The sequence below is a fragment of the Pyrgilauda ruficollis genome, unplaced genomic scaffold (assembly GCF_017590135.1).
Source record: "Pyrgilauda ruficollis isolate IOZ18807 unplaced genomic scaffold, ASM1759013v1 scaffold71, whole genome shotgun sequence".
Lineage (NCBI taxonomy): Eukaryota > Metazoa > Chordata > Aves > Passeriformes > Passeridae > Pyrgilauda > Pyrgilauda ruficollis.
In genome coordinates this window covers 1,096,065-1,119,016 of record NW_024528933.1, presented here as the reverse complement: position 1 = coordinate 1,119,016, position 22,952 = coordinate 1,096,065, and the positions used below count along the sequence as shown (strand labels likewise).

General features: G+C 39.0%; 1 protein-coding gene across 1 annotated transcript in view; it reads left to right on the top strand.

The window, feature by feature from the left end:
• The window catches only part of ADAMTSL1 (ADAMTS like 1), a 162,122-nt gene that overhangs the window by 95,490 nt on the left and 43,680 nt on the right, over nt 1-22,952 (top strand). Inside the window, exons 16-18 of the mRNA XM_041485555.1 lie at nt 14,929-15,139; nt 20,694-20,873; nt 22,407-22,560. Of these exons, the coding sequence (XP_041341489.1) occupies nt 14,929-15,139; nt 20,694-20,873; nt 22,407-22,560 (545 nt within the window). The remainder of the gene's footprint in view (nt 1-14,928; nt 15,140-20,693; nt 20,874-22,406; nt 22,561-22,952) is intronic.

Here is a 22,952-nt window from a genome sequence, read left to right as displayed (position 1 = left end):
AAAAATAAGTACTCTGTAGTTAAGGAAAAACAAAACACACTCCTATAGGCCAGTACTTATGTGACTTTTGTATACAAAAGTAATCTGAGTAATTAAATTAATACTCCTGGAATTAATCTGCATGATTATCCATAGCTGTGGTAACCTTGCTACCAGAATGGAGCTACTTTAAAGCAGCCATAGGTATGCATTTCCCTCCATGAATTACAAGAGGATCATTCTGTAGGTGAGAATCAGCTTGTGAAGCAAAGGTGAAAGGGGATTCCTGCAGAGGGGGAAGATTAAGCAGCTTTAATCCACCCCTGGGGCTGCAACTGAGAAGAGGGGAAATCACTCTCTCCCCTGTATATACAACTTCTCTCCTGAAGGCCCCTCAGTCTGGAGGAAATTGCCTGTCTGCAGGCCCAAGATGAAGAACAGCACATATTCTGCAAAACTGTTCCTCTGGTCAGAGCAAGTAGGCCTGCAGACTGCAGGCAGCATGGCTAATGGAAAGAGAGGCAACAAAGCAAGCTGATGTGTCTTTCAGGCAGGCTGTGATGGGATAATTACCTTATTTCCTTCATGTTTCTGAAGTGCTACACCTAGCAATGTCACTGTGTTAAATACAATGGTATATTAATGGGTGTATTAATGAGAGAGTGTATAAAAACTTTTGCTTTATAATCATTATTTACAGCCACTCTAATACTTTTTTTAAAGGAATAATAAAGGATTATTTATTTAAATGAAGATTTTCTCCTTGTTTAAATCATAAAATACTTCAGAATTCTAATTCAAGAAATTTTGATCCAGGAGAACGATGAAAATTTAGGCTAAAATCATGTCCTTATGTATGCTGATGAAGGCATTTCTACCCACTGACAAGTCCAAAAATTATAATACACTGTGGCTGTGAACTTAGATCTCTTCCACAGGAGTTTCCAAAATCTGTGAACAATTGATACTTCCCAGAGCTCTTGCTGATGACTTATAGAGAGAGCTGGCTGGTCTCATAGTGTTGGCTCTGTTTTCCAGCTGCTTAAGTGCATTAACAGAAGCTAAAATTATAAAAACCACTTTCCTAAAATATTCTTGACGTATAAGTGACTGCTGGAGTATGCAGTTGTTGTGGGTAGAGGAGGCATTCCACTGAAAAGGCAACTGAGATGGTGATGAATGTTTAGGTAGGCAAGGAAATATTGTCCACAGCATGAAGAAAAGGCTGAGTAGCCTTGCCCAATAGAATAAAAACTCCTTATATATTTAGAGAAATTATTCCAGTGACATTTCTTGAACCTAAGCAGCCCAGCATGCTTAGAATTTAATGATTATGTCTAAAATCTAGTACAGTTAAAGACCTTGCTTACCTGTAGAGGGAGAACATTTAAATGTTAGAACTTCAAAGCTTGATGCTGCTTCTGCTACAGGCATTTTTGGTTACATGTGAGGCTACTCTGTAGCCTCTCAAAGAGCTAGTCATGTAAGATGTAAACAATTGTTTTAGCTGTTTTACTATAGACAGACAAAACCACTGAACTACAGAATCTCATCAGCCTTTCTGGAGGGTCAGAAAGCATGGACCTCAAGAAAGATACTGTAGAAGTAGTAGGTGAAGAGTAATTTCATCCTGGTTTTGATCCATCTTTCTTACTTTTGGACACTTTAGAAGAATGATTCTAAAAGGATCTGCACAGTAACTGGGTTGCTGTTCATTTTGGTACTTACTGAAAATAGATGTGTAGATTAGAAAACTTCCTTACTCACTTAATACTTGAAATTAACCTATAATGTCATCAACCATTTCAATCTGTAATTGCTCTGGTCTGTCTTGGAACAGAATGTGGTAAAAGGTAAAATATACTAGCAATATACTTCACATTTATGAAAACACTGAGAGATGATGGTGCGTGTACAGCAGCTGAGAATGCTTTGAAATTTTCTTTGGAATTCTGGCTTAATATCTTAGCACATTACTATTCTGAGTACATGGAAGAGAGACAAAAACTAAACCACAGAAATCTGTCTTCAGATACTCACAGCTGTATGGAGTCAGAAACATCCCATACTTACAATTCTTACAGAAGAAAGACTAAGAATCAGGAAGAGCTGCACGCAAAAAATTGGAAGATTTCCTCCAAATTCAAATCCCAACTGAGTCTCCTGGGGTTTTAGATTTTGTTGAGAGTTTTTTGCTTATTGCTTCAAGAACAATAGCAGAAAAAGAGTCCAGACCCTCTTCTCCTGGAAAGCAGTGTAACAAAATTTCTCATTTTGAACTGAATTAAGAAAATAGGAAACACTGCAGAGCTGATTGGTAAGGTGGGAGCTAATAACTGACTTCCAACACAATAGCTACAGAGTAAAATTTTTTGTCATTAACTTCGTTTAATATTGCTAGAAGAAGGATATACCTTGTTTTCTTAGGAGAGCCACCATGCTTTCTACAGGAAAGAGAGGAATGAAGACTATGACAATTTTAATTCAGTCATTCAGTTACTTAATTTGTGTCAGTCAAACTGTACCACTTGAAGAATTACATAGCAATAATTGAGCAGATCACAGTCTTCCAGAAGTAGACTCAGAATTGCTGTTCAGTGTCTAGAAGTTTCTTTTCTAAGTGAAAAAAAACAAAAGGGAAGATCACTCAGTTTTGCTAATTTCTATGTTAGTATTCTAAATTACCAAAACAAAAAAATAAATAAAAATTAGAAGAACGTTTCAATGTTAGCTTAGCTGTTTTCAGCAACAAAATTACTCACATCCAAAATGTGTCTTTTCCTCAGCCTCCACAGCCTGAATTACAGAGGCAGTCATCATCTAATCAGATATAATTGCTCTTGTTTATAAGAGCAACAGCATGAGCACCTCATGGTGAGCCAACAAGCTCACTCAAAGGGGTGAAAGAGAATGTTGTAACTCTGTTATTAATTATAACTGCTCAATAATTTGGTCAATGCGTGTTGAAAAGTTTTGGTAAACATGTATGGAGTAGTGAAGAGAGAATCAAAGCAATGAAAACCAGATGGCTGAAAATGGAGGAAATTATAGGCAATTTTTAAAGCTTTGTTCATGAATATTTTCAAAACTGAACTTTTATTTCTGTGCAACAAAGAACAGCTGAATTCTACAAAATGAAGAGAGAAAAAAAAAAAAAGAAGAAAAAGCAGATGGTTCTAGGAATAGCACAAAATTTCACCCCAGCGCTCTCCCTTTACCATTTCAACCCTCTGTTGTTTGCAAGAAAAGATAGGAAACCATCTGAGTAGTTCTGATACCTAACCAAAAGGGCAAACCTTGCCTGAGTTAGCCTGAGCTCTACCTCATTACCTGATTTTTTTTTTCTCTTTCTTTTTTCTTCTCTGTTAGCTTGATTTATGTTTGTGTGATGAATCACCTGTTCTTATTTTAATGTTTATTTGCTAAATGTGGTATTGTCATCTGTTTTGCTCTATTTCCCAGCTGAAGTTAAACTACAAAGGATAAAAAAAATCAACATGTTTTTCAAGGCATTAGATTGGTGATAGGCCAGACTTAGTGTAAGGCATGCTCCCATCAACTCTCTGAAATTAATTCAATATGGGTGAAAGGGACAGAGCTTTCTCTAATCCATTAAAGGTGACCTATGTGTGGAAGGGTGTCAATACAGATGTGTTTTGCATTGGTGGGGGGAAATATTAGAGCATCTCTATCTAGTTCATTAAAAAGGTTAAAAGGTCTGCAAGTCATTATGTCTACAGATATTGCACTATAGCCTTACTGGAAGGGGATACCAATTCTTGCTATTATCAAAAACCACCAGTTCTTGCATTTTGGGGGTTCTTTCAGAGTTGTAAGTTAGAATTAGCATTAACAAGGCAAAGATTATATTTCTGTGTCTTTGTGACACAGACAGGTTTTCAAATCCTCACAAACAAGTGACGTATTTTTTAAATGGGATGCATTTACGTCTACTGTTAGCTAAATCACACTGAGAATGGCTTTGAGAGCCACTTAAGATGTAGCCCACAGAGCCTCCTGAGATCACAGACCACAGCTTGGACTGTGGTGGAAGAGGTTGGATAATGAGACATTAGAATGAATATGCTGTCACACAGGGCAAATTCACCCTTCTTTGATGCCTTCAGTTTGAGAAACATGTTAGACTGAAGCCATGGACTTGGTGATGGAATCATAAGGTCATTTATTCCCTAGCTTTACTATGCTAAACACAAACCTGTATAGGGACATCTAAACAAGCTGCCCTCCCTAGGTGGCTCTGTTATGCTCTTACCTGCATTACCTGCATGACTACCCCCATACAACCCTGGCCTGAAAACATAGTAATCTGTGACCTAAAACATTTCTCTTCTCTCCCCTTTTCTATAATATAATCTCCTGCTTGGCACCCTTTCCAGCTCTCAAGAGATTGTCCAAGATGTGTCTGGCAGCCCACCCCTCCCCTTTCTCTCTGGTTGTTCTCTCTAGTTCCTCAGTGTCCTTTACTCAGCTGCAGTTACAGTGAAGTCCCCAAGGAGACTCTTTTCAACCACAGGTGTCACATTGAAATGTGAAGCAAAGCAACTTGCAAGTTCAGAGGGACAGAGGAGCTCTGGAGCCTCCATCACACCCTGCCTCCAGCTCTTCTAATTTAAAATTTCAGAGGTCTTCCTCCATTTTGTTTTTAAATATGATGCTTCCTTCATTAGATAGGATTACATCAAGAGATATTTTCCTTCATTTCAGCTTCTATTCCCATCAGACTACTATCTCCATAAAATATTAGACTGCAATTACAAAGATCTTTTAGTAGCTTCTACCATATATCCTTCTTACTTTGAATGACCAATCACACTTCTTTATCAAAACACTGTGTACTTAAATAGATTATTTTCCTCTACACAGATCTCCAGTTCACTAATTTCTCCAAGTTAGTACACCATTGTATTGAAACAATTTCGTCATGCCCTAACACAGTTTTGTTATAGCTTGGTTTGTGATGAGTATTAGCTTTAACTTGTGCTAGGGACTTTTTGAGTTCCTCTGCAGAGCAGACTTACTCTTCTTTTTCTTCCTGCACAGTCAATTTTCTAGGTTTCATCACCTTAATATAGTCCACTTCTCCTAACCTTTTTCTTCACTTATGCTAGAATTCAGAATCCACTACCACTTGATATTTTTCAGTATTTTAAACAAATACCATCTCATTCCAGTGTTTCATATGTTAGCTTCCACTCCTCATTTTTTTTCTCTACATTTATTCTCAGTCTTCTTGAGTATTAATTTACTGCCTCAGCATCAGGATTTCATTCCCCAAAGCAGCTTTTCCAACAGCAGCAAAAAAGCCCCATGTCTTTCCTTTTATGCCAAATATGAAGTCAAACATTTTGTAGCATAATGAGCAGAATTAACTTTTTCACTTCAGCATTAGCATATGAAACAAGCTGCAGGGTCTTATAAATTGTTGATTTTACAATCTTCACTTCCTTTAAAAAGGAGTGAACTGACAGCACCATTATATTTTCCACTTAGAGTATGGCTGAAATAATTTGTAAGAGTCTGAGGAATACCCAGTACTTTCAAACCAATAACCCTTTATGGATGAAAAGGTAAGACAAGCAAAAAAAAAATTAAAATATGGCCCTAATTCTTGAAAATATATTGTATGGTTCTGTGGCATAGTTACTCATCAGAAAGATTCACACATTAAATAAATGGAGAAAGTGCCCTCACTTCCATTGAGTTTGGGGTGAATTAAGTACCTATTAAAGGAGTCAGACTGATGAAATTATGAATTCTCTATCTGCTAAGAGGTCTGTCATATCTCCAGAAGCACATCAAGACCTACTTGTGCCCATCTTCAATGTGCAATTACCCATTAGAATTGTGACTAAGCTGATGTATTGTATATTCTAACCAGTTAGTAGTTAATTCACAGTTCTAACCAGCTACCAGTTAGTAGTTCATTCACAGCTGTAGGAGACACTTGGAGCACTCACAGAGTTCCATGCATCTAATTACAGATTTGTAATTAGGATGGATCCACAGATTTGTAACTGTATTGTATGGAGGTGTGTTTGTTTGTTTAATTGTAATGCTTACATTGTTCAGTTCTGAACAAAGATTTTTAGGTACATAAGACATGTACATTTCCCTTCCCATGAGGAAGCAAACTGTATTGTCCTAAGTCACTATTTTCTGCAAGATCTAAGAAGCCAGTTTCTCACTCAGGAAAATTCGGAGAAGTGCATTAAGTTGTCATTCTGTAGTATGTAGATTCAGCACATAAATCTATATAGATACAGCAATTAGGAGGAGATATGACATGTTTTAATACTTTTAAATTTGCCTATGTACATCATAACTTTTATGATACCATCACTTTGAATAGAATTTTTCCTTCCATTGAGTCAGAATCACTTAATACTTCCATGAATCTGACTACTTTAACATAGTTGGTTTTGATGGTTTGTGTGTATAACATGAGTTTAGAGCCTCCCCACTCTAAGTGAGGAGCACCTGTATGTTTTGGTCTTTAAATGTCAATGTGAAAAAAAAATCTTTTAATAGAGAACAGTGAGTGAACTACTAAATATATTATTGGTCACAGTTTCAGGATCTCTAAATATAAAGTAAAAAGGAATAGAATCATAGAATGGTATGGAAAGGATCTTAAAGATCATGTATTTCCAACACCCCTGCCATGGGCAGGGACATCTCCACTAGACCAAGTTGATCAGAGTCCCATCCAACCTGGTCTTGAACACCTGCAGGGACTGAGGGATTGTGCTTCCACAATTTCTCCAGGAAAGCTGTGCCAGTATCTCATCACCCTCACATTATTCCTAATATGTAATCTAAATCTATTCTCAGTTAGAAGCCATCCCCCCTTGTCCTGTCAGTACATGCTCTTGTAAACAGTCTGTCTCCATCTTTCTTGTAGGCTCCCTTCATGTACTTGGAAGGTCATAATAAGGTCACTCCAAAGCCCTCTCTTATCCTGGCTGAATAATCCCAACCCTCTCAGCCTTTCCTCACAGTAGAATTTTTGCATCCCTCCAATCATCTTCATGGACTTCTCTGGACATACTCCAACAGGCCCATGTCCTTCCTGTGCTGGATGCAGACCTGCAGGAGGGGTCTCAGCAGAGCAGAGGGGCAGAATCCCCTCCCTGGCCCTGCTGCCCATGCTGCTTTGAATGCAGACCAGGACACGTTTGGCTTTCTGGGCTGGGAGTGTCCATGGCTGGGTCATGTCCAGCCTCCTTGGGGGTGCCCCCAGCACCCTAAAATCCTTCTCAGCAGGGCTGTTCCCCATCTGTTCATCTGTTCACCAGCCTGTGTTGACACCAGGGGTTGCTCTGACCCTGCGTGAGATGCCCATGGACATATATTTTGATCTTTTCCAGGTTTCTCATTGTAAATATAAAAATATAAATATAAAATATAAATATAAAGATCAGCATAAAATACTGGTTCTGGATACACCCTTGGAACAAAATTCTTGTACTGCCTTTTTTGCACTGTATTGCCAGAACATTGAAGGGAACTCAAAGCAGAACATGGAATGTAAGCAGACATTTGGAGTTTCCTGAGTTCAATCACAATACCATATAGTTATATCGATATATAGTTATATCGATATATTCTTAAGTTCTTTCCCCTACTAAAAAAAAAAAAATAGAGGAACACTGTGTATGCCTTAATTTGAGAGACAGTCTGTTTGCATCTTCTTCCTTGGTTAAATAGTTCAGGAATAGTTCATCCTGTTGAAAATATTATCCCTGTAGCCAGCCAAGTCAGCAAGAAGCTCATGTTATCTTCTGTTTTTGTGACAATACTGCTCATAAAACTTGGATTTCCTAGAGAATTACTGAAACCCAGTCACTGTTATCTGAACACTCTGTTATTCATGAAAATACTTGCTTTGTCCATTCAATCTAGTGACATCTTTACTTCCTTCCTGCCCTTATCATTTCAGGAAAGGCTTCTTTAGATTTAGGGAGAGTCTCCTTAGTCTGTAGGACAAAATCACATGGTTCATGAATATTGATCTTACAATCATAAGCCTTGTGAAGTCAGGCTTTTTGTATATTATTTCTGTGCTGTCTACATCCATCTGTAATTTTTTTAAAGTTTTGTTTTAGAAGGAATTTCAGATTAAAAATCATCAGTTGACTGCACATCTTTCTCACCTGCGGAGGTTCTTCTTTGTTTGCCTTCTGGTGTCTGTAAGCTTGCGGGTGTCTTCCTCAGGAATAGCTGGGGTTTTTAATATATTCCTTATATTGTAAAGGTAGGCCTAAAGAAAAGGTGTTGGCTTATGACATAGTCCTGCATGGAAAGCACCCGTGTGGAAAGAGCTAGGGAGCTTTCAACATAAAGCAGCTCTGTCATGGGCAGCAAGGTGTTACATTGTCCGTTGTGATTTAAGCCCAGATGGCAGCTCAGCACCCCTCACACCTCAGTGGAATGGGAAAGAGAATCAAAACTAAAACTTATTGGTTGGGAGAGTAAGATTTTAATAAAGGAAATATAAATAACATATAATAATTACAGTAGATAATGAAAATGAGAACGATAACGAGAATGATAGCAAGAGAGGAAGAAAAGGAAGAACATGAGATGCACAATACTATTGCTCACCTTCTGACAAATGCTCAGCCCCATCTCTACACTCTAAACAACCCCACTTCCAGGTAACTTCTCCAGTTTATATATCAGGTGTGACATCCTGCAGTGTCCAATATCCATTTGGCTGCTTCAGGTCACCTCTCCTGGCTATGCTCCTTCAGTTTTTTTTATTGATCCTCATCATTGGCAGATTACAAGACTTTAAAAAAGTCCTTAACTTAGTGTAAACAATACTTAGCAGCAAACAAAAGTGTCCATGGCTGGGTCATGTCCAGCCTCCTTGGGGGTGCCCCCAGCACCCTAAAATCCTTCTCAGCAGGGCTGTTCCCCATCTGTTCATCTGTTCACCAGCCTGTGTTGACACCAGGGGTTGCTCTGACCCTGCGTGAGATGCCCATGGACATATATTTTGATCTTTTCCAGGTTTCTCATTGTAAATATATCAGTCTGTTATCAACATTATTCTCATACTGAATCCAACCAACTATAGTGAAGGAATTAACTCTACCTGAGCAGAAACCAGGATGTTTTTCCTTTGTTTCTTTGTGAAAGAATCACGTAGACTGATCTGCAAAATTTATTTTATCAATTAGTAGTTCTTGTGTTTCTGCATTGCTTGAATGTAGGTTTAGGGCAATGTACATATAGCTCAAACTCACCCAGATGTAGTTCCCAGTGTGTTTCCTCCACGGACTCCTCATTCAGCTTCTGCCATCTCCTGTTACAAGTTCTGCTTGTGCAATTTGTGTTCTATTCCTCAAAACTCCCAATATTATTTCTTAACAAGCTTTACACTGATTTACTTTTTCCTGTTAACTGCTTCATTCTTGAAAGACCTGCCAAGGATGTGTTTTCATTGTATCTCACATAATAAATTAAACAACATCCTTGTTACAAGTTGCTGCTTTAAGCATAAGCCAACTCTGAACCTTTTCAAACTTAACCTGGCCTGTTTAGCTATATTGAAGCCTGCAATTGCTGTCAATTATCTCAACGCTGAAGTTACCTACCAGAATAAAAGTCTTGTGTGAGGCACTTTTCAGTACCCAGTATGTCTGCTAATTCCTCAAACAAGTTCCCAACCAAGTGCCAAACCAGTTCACTTACCTGAAGCTGTCTTTTCATGTACCTGTGTGGTTTGTGCAATCTATATCTGCAAAAGTCCCCTGGAAGACCCACTGCACAAACTCTCTTTTCTGTCCTGCCTGAATAGTTGATGTTCTGTACTTCTGACTCAAGGGACAGAAAGACTTTTTTAAAGTGCAGAACCTTATAAACATTGCTTGAAGTATGTCATAAGGTTACTCAAGCAATCAGAATTGTCAGCTATAGAGTTGCTGAATATTTCTTTTACCATCTGTACTTCTTTGACTTTTGAGTTACTTCTCTATGTTCCTTTGTTTGGCTCTGTTATATAAATACTGGCTCCCTGCCACAATCAGCTGTAATGAGCTGCAATGTTAATTGATATCAGTAAGTTTACAGAGTGCAGGCCACTTCTGTCACCTTCCAGAGCACTTTCATTGAGCCTTTGATCTGCTTATGTGTGTTGTCTGCATATCTTTAATGGACTTCCTTCACTTCAAGGAAGACACTTTTTGAAGAAACATCTCATTCTCCCTTGAGCACAACAGTCCCCTGAAACCTTTCCTGCCTGTTCAGTTTCCTTGTCACAGTGGAGACACTGTGCAATGGATATTGTAAATTGGATTTTGTGAGGCTGGGACTGAACAACTCTAAGGATTAATTGTTTTTTCTGGTTTTGCTGGTGATGATTTAAAAGTACTTTCATTGTATTTTCATTTTCTATATTTTAATGAGCATTGATTTTTTTTCATAGCTTAGTTAAATCTCACTTTTCTTCTGAAGAATGTGTATATTGTATGTGTGTTTGTAATGTTTGGTCTACTACAAATCGAACCACAGCAGTAGGGATATCCCTTCCTAGAGAAATCAGATCTGTGTTTGAACACCAGGGTTGAGATCTTTGCTCTCATACTTCATTTCAAATGAGCAGTTGGATTTTACTGTAAGTGATTTAACATCTGAATGAAAAATAACTTGTGGTTAAAGTGTTGGTTTTTGTGCCACCTTCTTTGAGACTTCTTTGATTATAAATTGGGAGTTCTCATCTCAGTCCTGTAGCTTTACTGCAAGAAACTATGCCACCCAAATGGAATGGATGCTGTTCAGAGCTTAAGATCACATTCTGACATGGTATTTAAGATGTGATACTGAGCATATTTACTCAATCAAAGATATACCTGTTAAATGAGCCTCAAGAAAGTCTTTCACACCTGAAGCAGGAAACTTCACCACAAACACTGTTCCAGGTTCATTAAGGAAAAGGAAGGGAGGAGATATTTGGGCTATGAGCAGATTTCTCTGTCTTCATGGCCAAATGGAGAAGGCACAGATTGTCAGAGGACAGGAGAAAGCTAGTATTGATATATGTGATTTACTCAGCCTGTGGTATGCACATATACACAGCTGCCTCACAGCCCTTGTGCACTGAGGAATGTCTTTATGCAGGCAGGTGTCAGGTGATAAGTCAGCTGCTTCCAGGCAAACCTTTCTCCACACTGATGCTTATTTTAGAAATAAGAAGAGCTCTTTTGTATGCTTTTCATACAGTTTAACCACATAAAATGGCAATAATTGCACTTTTTGAACTAGTTTGGGAGGTCTTTGTCTAGAAAAGTGTTTACTTTTCCTGTGCAATGTTCAATTGTCTTGGCACTGGTAGAAGGGACTCTACCAGCATTAGCATGTCAGCACCAGCTACCAACATGTCAGCATTAAACCACATCCCTAGATAATTTTCTTATAACACCTAACACCTTAGAATGATTTGGGGTGTACCATATATGTTGTGCATATGGGAACTAATCCGAAGTTGTCAGCTATATAGAGCTTTGGCTCAAGACTACAAGTTCTGCCTACATCGCTTATTTTTTCCAGACATTATGGCGGTTGAGAGAGTGTTTTGTTCTGAAGGCTTGCAGCCCTGCTGGGGCAACAACTAATTCTACCATCTTGTCTTGCCATGAGTAGCTGCTTACTAGCCAGTGCCACTTTATGATCTCTCTAGCTAGCAGAAGTATTGTGTGATCTTCAGTTCTTGTGTCAGTGAGATGGACTGAGGTAACAGTGCACTCTTGTCCCTGTTGTTGTTCATGAGGCAATAATGCCTTGAGGCTCCTGTCAGGCTGAGACTCCCATTGTGCTAGCTGGTAGAGAAAGACAGAATAAGGTAACATCTCTGCTGTAAGGTTACTACCTAAGCAAGCAGCATGGACAAAGCACCGCGGTGGGGGAAAATACCACACAAAAGTATTGTTGTGATTTTGTGAATATGAAGTTGAGACACAGGTGAGAGAATGGTACGATCCAGCCCAGTACTTTACAATTCCCTTTGGACTTAGAGGGAATATACCCATACTTACAGGGTAACCCACCTTTCAGCAGTTCTGGTGTCACTCAGCAAAGAGCCAGGAACAAGTTCCTGCTCTCTTGATCCTGCAGTTCTTTACCTGAACTGCTGGGGTATAATATGATATTGATACCTTTTTTTTCCTATTGAAAAAAAGAAGGAAAGTTCCTTTCTAATTAAAAATTAGACATTTAGAACTTTACAAGTTTACATGTTCATGTCATGTGTTGGAATTTTTCAAAGAGCCTTAGCTGATAATAAATGCCCAAGTTTAATTCAAAAACCACAGGAAAGATTTTTGTTAACTATGTCAAGATCATTTCCCTATTACAAATGGCATAGTTAAACTGCTTTGTGAGGGAATCTCTAGCACTTTTAGATTTACATTAATAGTATGGAATAATCATCCTGTGGTGGTAACCACAAATTATTGAGCCTTTTTTGGCCATTGGAGCTTCAAAGTTTTTCTCTTTCTTTTATTCAGGGGAGCTGTGAGTATGTAATTCATGTATGTCATTTATGGGTTCAGTTATTTGCACATCCGTACTCCACTTTACACGTCTGCTTTACTCTACATTCTTTACCTTCCATCTGTGAAAGCCCATAAAAGTCACTTGGGACCATGGAAGTACAGGGGTAAGAAGTATTTGACCTCATAGTTCGTGAGCTCCTCAAAGGAAACTCCTCTTTAATGCAGATGGAAAGAATTGTGAAAAAAACAATGTTAGTTAGGGGAAGGGTAACAGATGCAACCTGCAACATTCAGAAATTTCAAACACTGGAAAAACAAATCCTTTCTCTTTATGGAAACACAGCATTTCTTTCTGGAAGAAGAAACAGACACCCTCTTTTGAAGAAGCCAAGATGTCCAAAGGGTTTATGTGGCTTCTTAGCCACTGAGATGGGAATTGCCAACAGAAACATTTTGCACTTACACCAATAACAAACAAAATGTTGCTGGAGGCAACAGCTACTGCCAGCACTTGAAAAAAATAATTCTGGCAACTAACCATGTATCAAAATAGATTCTGAAGAAAGAAAATGCCTGCTTTTCACCACGTACTCAAATGTCTTATTTTAGATTGCGCCAAAACTGAAGGGTAGATGATATTTCCATTAATTCTGACAATTTCATGGGAAAATCTGGAAAGACCTCTCCCCCCAGATCATTCATATGGAGAACATACTCCAGCTTAGCTTAACTGGCTGCCATATGTCACTCCTGTTCCACTTATAAATAGCTCCCAGTACATATGTACAGATTACTGTCCTTCAGTGTATTATGGCCTGAAAAGTGACCATGGGAACTTCTAACTCAGTACGCAAAATGCATTTATTATTAGAAAGGGTAAAACAGATTGTTGTCATTGCTACTAAAATCTACTAACAGCAAGAATATTGTCTAAAAGCAAACTACAGCATCATTAGTGCTTACAGTCAGGCTCAGGATGCCTACTTTTATAAAATCAGAGAATGTCACCAGAGATGGAGCACAGTAGGGGAGCAATGTGCCTTTGGTCCATCAGGATATCATCTAGGGAGGAAAAAAATTTCTTACCTGCTAGCTGTTTAAATATCTTAAGGTTGCTAATTGAAAGGGAGGAAACATGCTTAAAAATAAAATTATAAAATAAAATGAGGTTAGAATTGTTCAGTGATTTTACGATAGCACAATCTTAAATGGTTATTTGCGTACTGTGTTTGCTAACATAGTATGTTTTACACGAGCTGTTTCCATTGACTGCAGATCTCAGAACATCAGCATGGTTTTTTTTCTGCTTCTTCCACAAAATCTGCTTCATTCTGCTGACGTGCTTCATAACTTTTCTTCATTATCTGCCTCCATCCTGTTTGGAGCCTGAGGGTATCTTCCTTCATAATCACTCTCTTTAAGCTTCTGCTGGGATTTGCTTTCTTCAAAGATGGGCTTTCTGAGCCTTCCTTTTCCTGATTTTTAAATTTATTCTCTCAGCAATCAGTTTCAATAATGTCATGCTGGAAATGAAGCTACTCTTCAGATTTAGAAAACATGGCACTATCTGGCTTTCATGATTTCATTTTTGATATGGTAGTATATCCAGGTCATCACTGAGTTTTGCGTGAATTTGTTGGGGAGCCTATTTTCTTGTATTTTCCTTCTGAATATAGCACTGACTTTTTTGTGTATACATTTCTACATATCTCTGAAGTGCTTTCTAGCTGAGATATGAGTGAAAGGCCTAGTATTTTAAGGAATTTTCTGTGTTTAGCAGACAGAATTAGGGGTTGCACAGTTCAAATAGCAAAAATCTGGTTTTAAAGTGATGATCACTGAAATACAGTTATTAACAATCCTGTTGATGCAGGATTTACATAGCTAGTTCAAAGACTTACTTCAGTGGCAGGTGTTCATCCAGGGGTTAAAGATAATCCCCTGCTTTCCCACTGCATCTCTCAAAGCTTTAGTACCTCCTATCTCCATAGCCTAGAAAAGTCCATCAGGAATACCAAAGAAATTTGTGCTCAGCATTTCAGTTTACATTCTTTTAATTAAACTTCTGTTAATATATTTATTTTTTGTTGAAGATAGGGGGAGAAAACCAGTTAACTAAATCTACTCTATTTTGAAATACATTGTCCATGCTTCTATAGACAAAAAAAAAATCCTACCGTAGGCCACAAAACATTTCCTGTGATATTGCAGGAATCCCAGAGACTTGCAGTCTAAGAACTTCTGACAAAGAGATGAAAATGCAGAACTGCAAACATTCATCTTAGCCTCATTCTCCAGCTACCAGAGTGACATTGATCAGAGAAGGAAAATTCCCTTTCATGTACTGTATCTTTATCTGTCATTATAATAAGAGAAAAATTAAGGTCAATTTTTTCTGTGCTGAAGATTTTCTCTGCTGACCCCTTCACAGATGGGAGATTGGGAATTGGAGCACTTGCAGTCTTACCTGTGGGGTTGGTTTACAGACACGAGATGTTTTCTGTTCTCATCTACTATCAAGAGAGACCAACGAGACTGTGATTTTGGCAGACGAATTGTGCTCCAAACCCAAGCCATCCCTCGTGCAAGCCTGTAATCGCTTTGACTGCCCACCCTCCTGGTACCCTACAGAATGGCAAGAGGTAAGAATTTATGTGTGACCTCATTTTATGACTGCTTAAAGTCCTCATTGCACACATTTCAGTGGTCAGAGGGCTGGAGCACCTCTCCTATGAAGACAGGCTGGTCAGCTGCAGTAGAGAGGACTCCAGGCAGAGCATAGAGCAGCCTTACAGTTTACCAAGTGTGCCTACAAGAAGGCTGAAGAGGGACTTCTGACAAAGACATCTAATGATGGGGCAAAGAGTAATGGATTTTAACTGAAAGAGGGTATCTTTGGTTTAGATATTAGGAAAAAACATTTTAGTGTGAGGGTAGTGAGGCACTGAAGCAGGTTGCTCGGAGGAGATGGTGGATGCCCCATTCCTGAAAGTGTTCGAGGCCAGGCTGGATGTAGCTTTGAGCAGCCTGGTCTAATGGAAGCTGTCCCTGCCTAGTTGGGGACAGAGGGGGAACGAGGCGGGGTGGAACTAGAAGAACTTTTAGGTTCTTTCCAACACAAACCATGCTATGATTCTATGGTTTTGCTTTAGCTCATCAACAGGAATCATTAATCATTCTGACAAGCCATTAAAAAACTGCAAAGTGTGCATTTTTTGCTCTTAAAAAACACATCAATGTTTCCAGAAGTAAATAATGACTGTCGCTATTTCTAATGCAAAGTTATTGGAAAGTCTTAACAGCTGGCTATAGATTTCAAACAAAAATATCTAGAGTATATTGGTCAGCTGCAGTGACTGGACTTGGGTAAGCTATGTCTACATTTCTAGGAATACTAAACTAGAAGGATTAAGGATAAAAGAGTCTTTAAAGCATTTTGAGTATTTCATATATTCTCAAATAATAATTTTGTTTAGTACAAGATACATTCCTCATGCTTCAGATTAAGAAATGTGCGTTCAACACTTCCCTTTGGGAGATGGATGCTTTATTACACTAAGATGGATGCTTTATTACACTAAGTATAAAAATTCCTGTCTACACAATGGGTCTGTACAAGGCTTTCCATCTTTAGAAATCACCCTGAAATGACTTAATTTGCTGAAGTCTGGTTACAAATTAAAATAATTGTGTAATTCAAAAGACTTAAAGATGTTTCTTTAAATGGTTGTAATACTACAGTTCCAGTAATACCACTGCAGGAAGAAAGGATCATGCACTGTTGTCAAGACTAAAGGAAAAATTTGCTGAGTGGTGTAGGTGTAAGCAAAACACCTAGTTAAATCTTCATTTTTGGTTTGTGCAAGTCTTCATTCTATCCCATGTGAAAACTATTAGCATTTTGCATAGTTCTTACATATACATTCAGTATCTGTATTTAAAATCTGATCTTCACTTAATAGCCAAGGAGATACTAATGTACTCACATGATGAACTTTTTAAGTCCATGAAGCTGGGAGAGCTTTGAGTTTGGGCAACCAATCCAGTAAAATATTTATTCCAGTCTGGTGGTCTGTCAAAGCTAGGTAATGAGCCTATGGCTTTAGTCCTCTGTTTAAAACAATTCAGTGATACTTCATGCTTTGTCTACTGATACTCACACACATGTATATACTTAGCTGTACTTTCAAAAATTTCTGAACTGTAGGTGTAATAGATGTTATATTTGCAAATAGCAAATAGTATTCTACTAGTTCATAACATAATAACAGAAGTCAAGCATTTTAAAATTAGGATATGCTAGAAGGAGCACCTATGCTTGTCAAAAGTCCCATAATTGGCCACAGTCCTTACAGAAAGCAATTTTCCGTAAGTATATGTGAACAATCAGAAGAGATATATGTTATAGTATGTGAAAAAAATTATTTTCTGCTAACAGTGACAATTAGCTATAGGCCACAGTAGAAAGATACCAAATTGCTTCTGCTAGAGCTACCTCCAAATTTTTTCAAGATTGTAACATCTTCCTCAACGGTTTAAACATGCATATTGTCACCTGTCTAAAGTAATTTTTCCAGCTGTTCATGGGCTGTCAAGTGCTGTCTCTTTGAAAGGTTTAGCAGATCTTAGTGAGGAGGAAGCTTTATTAAGTATAAAAGCTTTAATAACTACGTTAATAAGAAATTAAAACAAATTGTTCACAGGTTCACACTTGTGGTAGCTGGTATCTTCTCTGGGCCAAGAGAGAACCTGTGCTGTGATTAATTGCTACCGATAGCTCTTCTGCCTTACTTCCACAGACTTTTGAGGCTGGGCACTGAATATTTACTGTGCTTACCTTTCCCTGGAGGAAAACAGCACAAAAATTGTGCTTCTCTACCTACTGTCTTCTGCTTTTGTTCAGATGAGTACTGTGCCAGAAAAAAAGCTCTAATCCATCAAAATCAATTTCCATTCCCTCATTTCTTCAGGATGTCTGTGTTCCTTCTTTGCAACACCATCATCTTTACAGGTATTTCCACCCTGCAGGAAAGCCAGACCTTGAAGCTCAGAGTCACACACGTTTCCCACCTGAAAACCTGTACCATGAGGCTTGTGTATTACACTTAGGGATTTTTACAGCTGTTGGCTTCTGAGATGTGGAAAGAAAACATTTGGAAAGGATGTGAGTGGCTGAGACACCTTCTGGAGGTGACCCCCAGTCATGAAGCAAAACTGCTGTAGATCGCTACAGCAGAAGAAAACCTGAAGAAGGATTTCTGTCCTTGCTTTAAGGGACCCATAACACCTCCCATCTCCCCAGGCTCCTCAGAGATTCCCCCCACACAGGGAGATGAAGGGCCCTGCAGGAAGATGCCTTCCTCACCTTAGGGAAGGTACTTTAAAACTTCACCAACATGAAAGCGTAAAATCTGTTTTCCACACAGCCTGATTTCAATACATTTCTTCGGCCTCATCAGTGGAGTTTGTGATGCTTTTCAGAACACTAGAACACTCACTCACACTGGTTTAATGCAAACATACAAAAAAAAAAAATACAAACTCCAAAAGATTTAAACTCTAATTACCAGTGTTTTCTTTTCTAAGCCTTGTCTGTTTGTAAGGAAGGATTGTCTGAATTAAATGCCATTCAAAGCTCCAGTATTTCTGGTAGATAAACACACAATAATTACTAGTGTTGTAACATTAAAAACAATTTTTAAAACCTCTTTTTACACATTCCAGACTGTTTACTTTTAAATATTTCTGTGCCTTAACTAAATGCATTAGAATCTTTATCATTTTCAGTGTTGCGCTTCTGGAGAAGAGTTTAAGCTTCATTTTACATGGTCCTATAAATATCTTTTCTCCATACCTGAAATGGGAGACATTCATGAGTAAATCTTCATCCACCTTTGTTTTATTACTAAGTGCTATAGTTTCAGTCCCAACATTCTTTATTTACTCTTGAGTGCTATCTTTGCTTCAAAGTGAATTAGAACAATAACTTTAAAACGAAGTCACCATAGGAAAATTGATAGTATTTTCTTATATTTTCCTTTCTATTTCTAATCCATACCATAAAATGTCTCTTCTAAATCTTCAAGTGTCAAGCCTTAAAAGAAACTGAGAGACCTTATGAGAAAAAAGTATTTACTCCTTTTGCAGGTGCTTTATCTTACTGTGGAATCTTAGCAGAGAATTAATTTTTGACAGTAAGGAAAAACCTGTAGTATACCTTGTATAGAGAGCAGTGTAAAATTAAACCACATGGGATACCATGGAAAGGGACCTGGGGGTCCTGGTTGATGCCAAGTTGAACATGGGTCAGCAGTGCGCTGGCAGCCAGGAGGGACAGCCCTGTCCTGGGGGGCATCAGGCACAGCATCGCCAGCCGGGCAAGGGAGGGGATTGTCCTGCTCTGCTCTGAGCTGGGGCAGCCTCACCTCCAGTGCTGGGGGCTGGTTTGGGTGTTACAATACAAGAAAGACATTAAACTATTGGAGAGAGTCCAAAGGAAGGCAGTGAGGATGGTGAAAGGCCTTGAGGGGAAGCTGTGTGAGGAGTGGCTGAGCTCACTTGGTCTGTTCAGCCTGGAGAACACTTGAGGGGAGCCCTTGTGAGTGGGGAAGGAGGGGCAGGCACTCATCTTTTCTCTGTAGTGACCAGTGACAGGACCCAAGGGAATGGCCTGAAGTTGTGTCAGGGGAGGTTTAGGTTGGATATTCAGAAAAGATTCTTCACCCAGAGGGTGTTTGGGCATTGGAGCAGCTCCCCAGGGCAGTGGTCACAGCAGCAGCCTGAGAGAGTTCAAGAAGTGTTTGGACAATGCTGTCAGGCACATGGTGTGACTCTTGGGGATGTCCTGTGCAGGAACAACACTATGTAAGTGAATAAAGTCCAAGAAGCAAGAAAATACATGTTTTGTCTTAGAAGGGCAAAGAAAATTCCTGAGATTTACTGATTGACATACTTTGTGATATTTGTAGTGAGGAACCAATTTGTTATCTTGTATATGATAAAAGTCCATAGGCAACATTGGAATAATACTTGTAATCATATCTTTCTTCCTCCTCAGAGTGAATTTTCCTCAAATGAGAGGCTGATAGACATTTTCTTCTTTTGAAAACTAGTGTTTTTCTTGCTTAATTTTTTGGAAGCCTTTGAGCTTTGTAACATTCAAAATACGTAAGACAAAAGCTAATTTTACACATTAAAAGAAACCAAATATAAAAATTTCTTTCTGCACTTCCTTTCTGTCTTTCAAAGAAAATGTTTATCCTAAATATTCAGGCTAGCATTAAAGTTCATGCAGCTCTTTATCTCAGAGAGAAAGGCCTTTTATGACTGCAAGATTTTTTAAAACACTCCCTTTTTAACTGCTTAAGTATACTTTTTAATACTTCTCCATATTATTGTCTGTTTCTCTTGAATAATTGCCATGTCACAAGCTATAAGCAACTCCTGGTCATGTCAATGTAATGCAAGCTCCCCCTTTCCTCTGCTAGATGAAAGGAGAAAAGGAGCTGAGCTGGCTGAACTGAGCAGAACTGGGAGCCCGTTACCAGCCCCAAAAAAAGGATCCTCAAGAAAAAGGGCTGAGCAACTTAAATTTACAAAAAATATTCAGGAAATCTAGTAAATTTGGTTACACAAAAATTCTTGCCCTGCATGAGTAGAAAAATGGATGTAGAGAGACCATTAAAGACAGAGGGGAGATGTTCTCTGGATATTAATAATCTCAATTTACTTATCTACTGCTGGACAAGACTTTTCCACTCTTTCCGACACTGTTAGTGTCAGAGATTATACACAGATTTAGATTCTACTAAATCTACTACTATTTAGATTCTCCACATCACATGCAATTGTCTCATTTTCCAGGTGGAGAGGACAGATTTCCCACCTCCCAGACTTCCCATACTGCAATGCTGACCCACTATTTCCATGTCTTTTGAAAGAATACCTTAAAACAGAACACTTCAGAAATACTGAAACAGTTTTTCTAAATATTAGCAAACTAACCTGCTTCCCCTTTCCAAAATAATTTTGACATTTTTAAAAGCAGTCTACTTCGAAATCTCTGAAATTTTTTGTTTTATGTTTTCTATTTGGCCAGGACCAAGTGTTGATTTCTACCCTAATTCACAAGTAATTTTTGCAGCAAGTGGGGTGGTATGGGTGTGGTGTGAGGTGGCTGTCTCTCTTTTCTCACAGTGTTCACAGACCTGTGGTGGTGGTGTCCAGAAGCGAGACACACGTTGTAAGCAGCGCCTGGCAGACGGAAGCTTGTTAGAGCTGCCAGAAACCTTCTGCTCCACACCAAGGACCATTACACAACAGGCCTGCAAAAATGAGGATTGTCCCAATGAGTGGCTTCTCTCTGAGTGGACACAGGTACACTATTTGTTTGTATGAGTATTGTACAGATGTTGGAAATTAAGTTCCTTAGCCATTTGGGATAGAGGACCCAAATAAGGTCAGACTCCACAAAGCCTATTATGCCCAGTTTTGTCCTGTAATCTGTCCTTATCATCCTGGTTGGGGATGTTATCACTAGCTCCATGTTCCTCTGTGGTGTGCCCTTCCACAGATGTGCTTTAGCCATCTGACCAAACCTTTAAAGACCCTCCTGGTGTAAACACAAGTCATGCTTCAAACAGTAAATCCCTGCCTCTGCTTATTATTTCATCCAAGGCACTGATGAAGAGTAATCTTTATTACCCTAGGCTACATGCTCTTTGTTGCCAAAACCTAGCTGTTCTGATCTCAATAGTCTTTTCCTCTTGGGGCCACTCCAACCCTTTCCTATGATGAAGAGAATAGAAAAGAAGAGGTAGGGAGGGAGCAGGAGAGGAAGGGATGGGCAAGGGGAAGGGGAAGGGAGGAGAGATATTATAATAATATAATTTTACTTTATAAGGTCAAAGCAAAGGCAAAGGTTCATGGCAGTAAGCATGAAAATTATTATACATCTTGCAGTTTCTGCCACCACTCTTCCAGTCCTCTTTCATGGAAGGTAGTGGAAATTGTCTTGTGGAAGATGTAAAAGAAATGCCAATCCCATTACAGAGCTGTCCCATCTGCACCCTTTTTATTGGGGATCTGTCTGGGCATTTTACTCAAATTAGTGTATGTTTTCATAAAGTCTTCTGCCAGGAGACAAACAGCCATTCTGGCAGAGAAGATGGTAATTACAGTGCTTTGCCCATTTTCTAGCTCTTTTTACAGACTTTGTTCCAGTGCAAAGACACTGTATTTCTTTTTACACAATTCTATATGCATAAATATGAAACTGAATAGTCATGATGAAGTCCATCAAACCACGTCCACCTGTGCAACAAGCACTGCGGTCTGGTGTTAGAGGGTTTATACCATTCTGTGTAGGCCATGTGTAGTAAATACAAGGCTGAGGTAATTAATTGGTGACTAAAATATTCATCCCTTTATTATTCCTAAATGGATTTGCAACAGCAAAGCTTAAAGATTAAGCTTAGGCCAGATTTTATCTGGCCCAGAATGCAACTGTGATCTTCAACTCCTTGAGGTCTGCTCCTGGACATGAGCTGGAGTTTTTCCAGCTAGCAGACATGGACACATAGAAACAAAGCTCAAAGACTGGCTTTGAACTGTAGCACAGTACCATTAAAACAAGAGACACCATCTGACAGAAAAGAAGTGGTAACAGGAGCATGGAAAGAAACTAAGCCTTACAGGACAGAAAATAACAAGTATTTAATCTCCTTACTGTGCCTGCATGGTCAGATGCTGCTCTGCTTTATTCCACTGCAAGATTTTGAAAACTCTATCCATTTTTAAATGCTCTATCCTGTGGTGTGTGTATGCAGTGTGGATATGGGAGCTGAGAAGGGAGTGTGTGACAAGGAGCACCTTCTTCATTTCTCCTAATGTTTCTCATCCTGTTCCTAGTGTTCAGTGAGCTGTGGAGAAGGCACGCAGAGTCGAAATGCTATTTGCAGAAAGATGCTGAAAACCGGGGGCTTTGTTATCATCAATTCCTCACTCTGCCTCCCTTTGCCATTCTCATCCTTGATCAGACCCTGTTCACTAGGCCCCTGTGCACGTAAGTGGAAAAGGTGTTTGGCAGTGTCTGGGGAAAAGGGATTGGAAGTGCTTCACTAAGAAATCCATGCTATTTCCTGCTTCACAGCCTGCTTTCACGCTAGTATTACTCAGTCTTGTGGAGTGGGTTTTTCTGTCTGTAAATAAATCAAGCCAGTGGAGGAGTGCTACAGATTTCACTAATGGAGCTGGATATCAGCCAGTGTGCTAGAAGGTAACTACTAATTTCTGGAAGAACTGGCTGAAAATTCTGACCAAAATCTAGATCTGAATTTCACAGCTGGAATGTAGAGGCTCAGAGATACAGCACAACAGCTGGAGGGCTGGAGCAAATAAACTGACTGCTAGAACACCTGCAAGGAAAATGGTTGGTAAGGGATTTTGCCGACGATA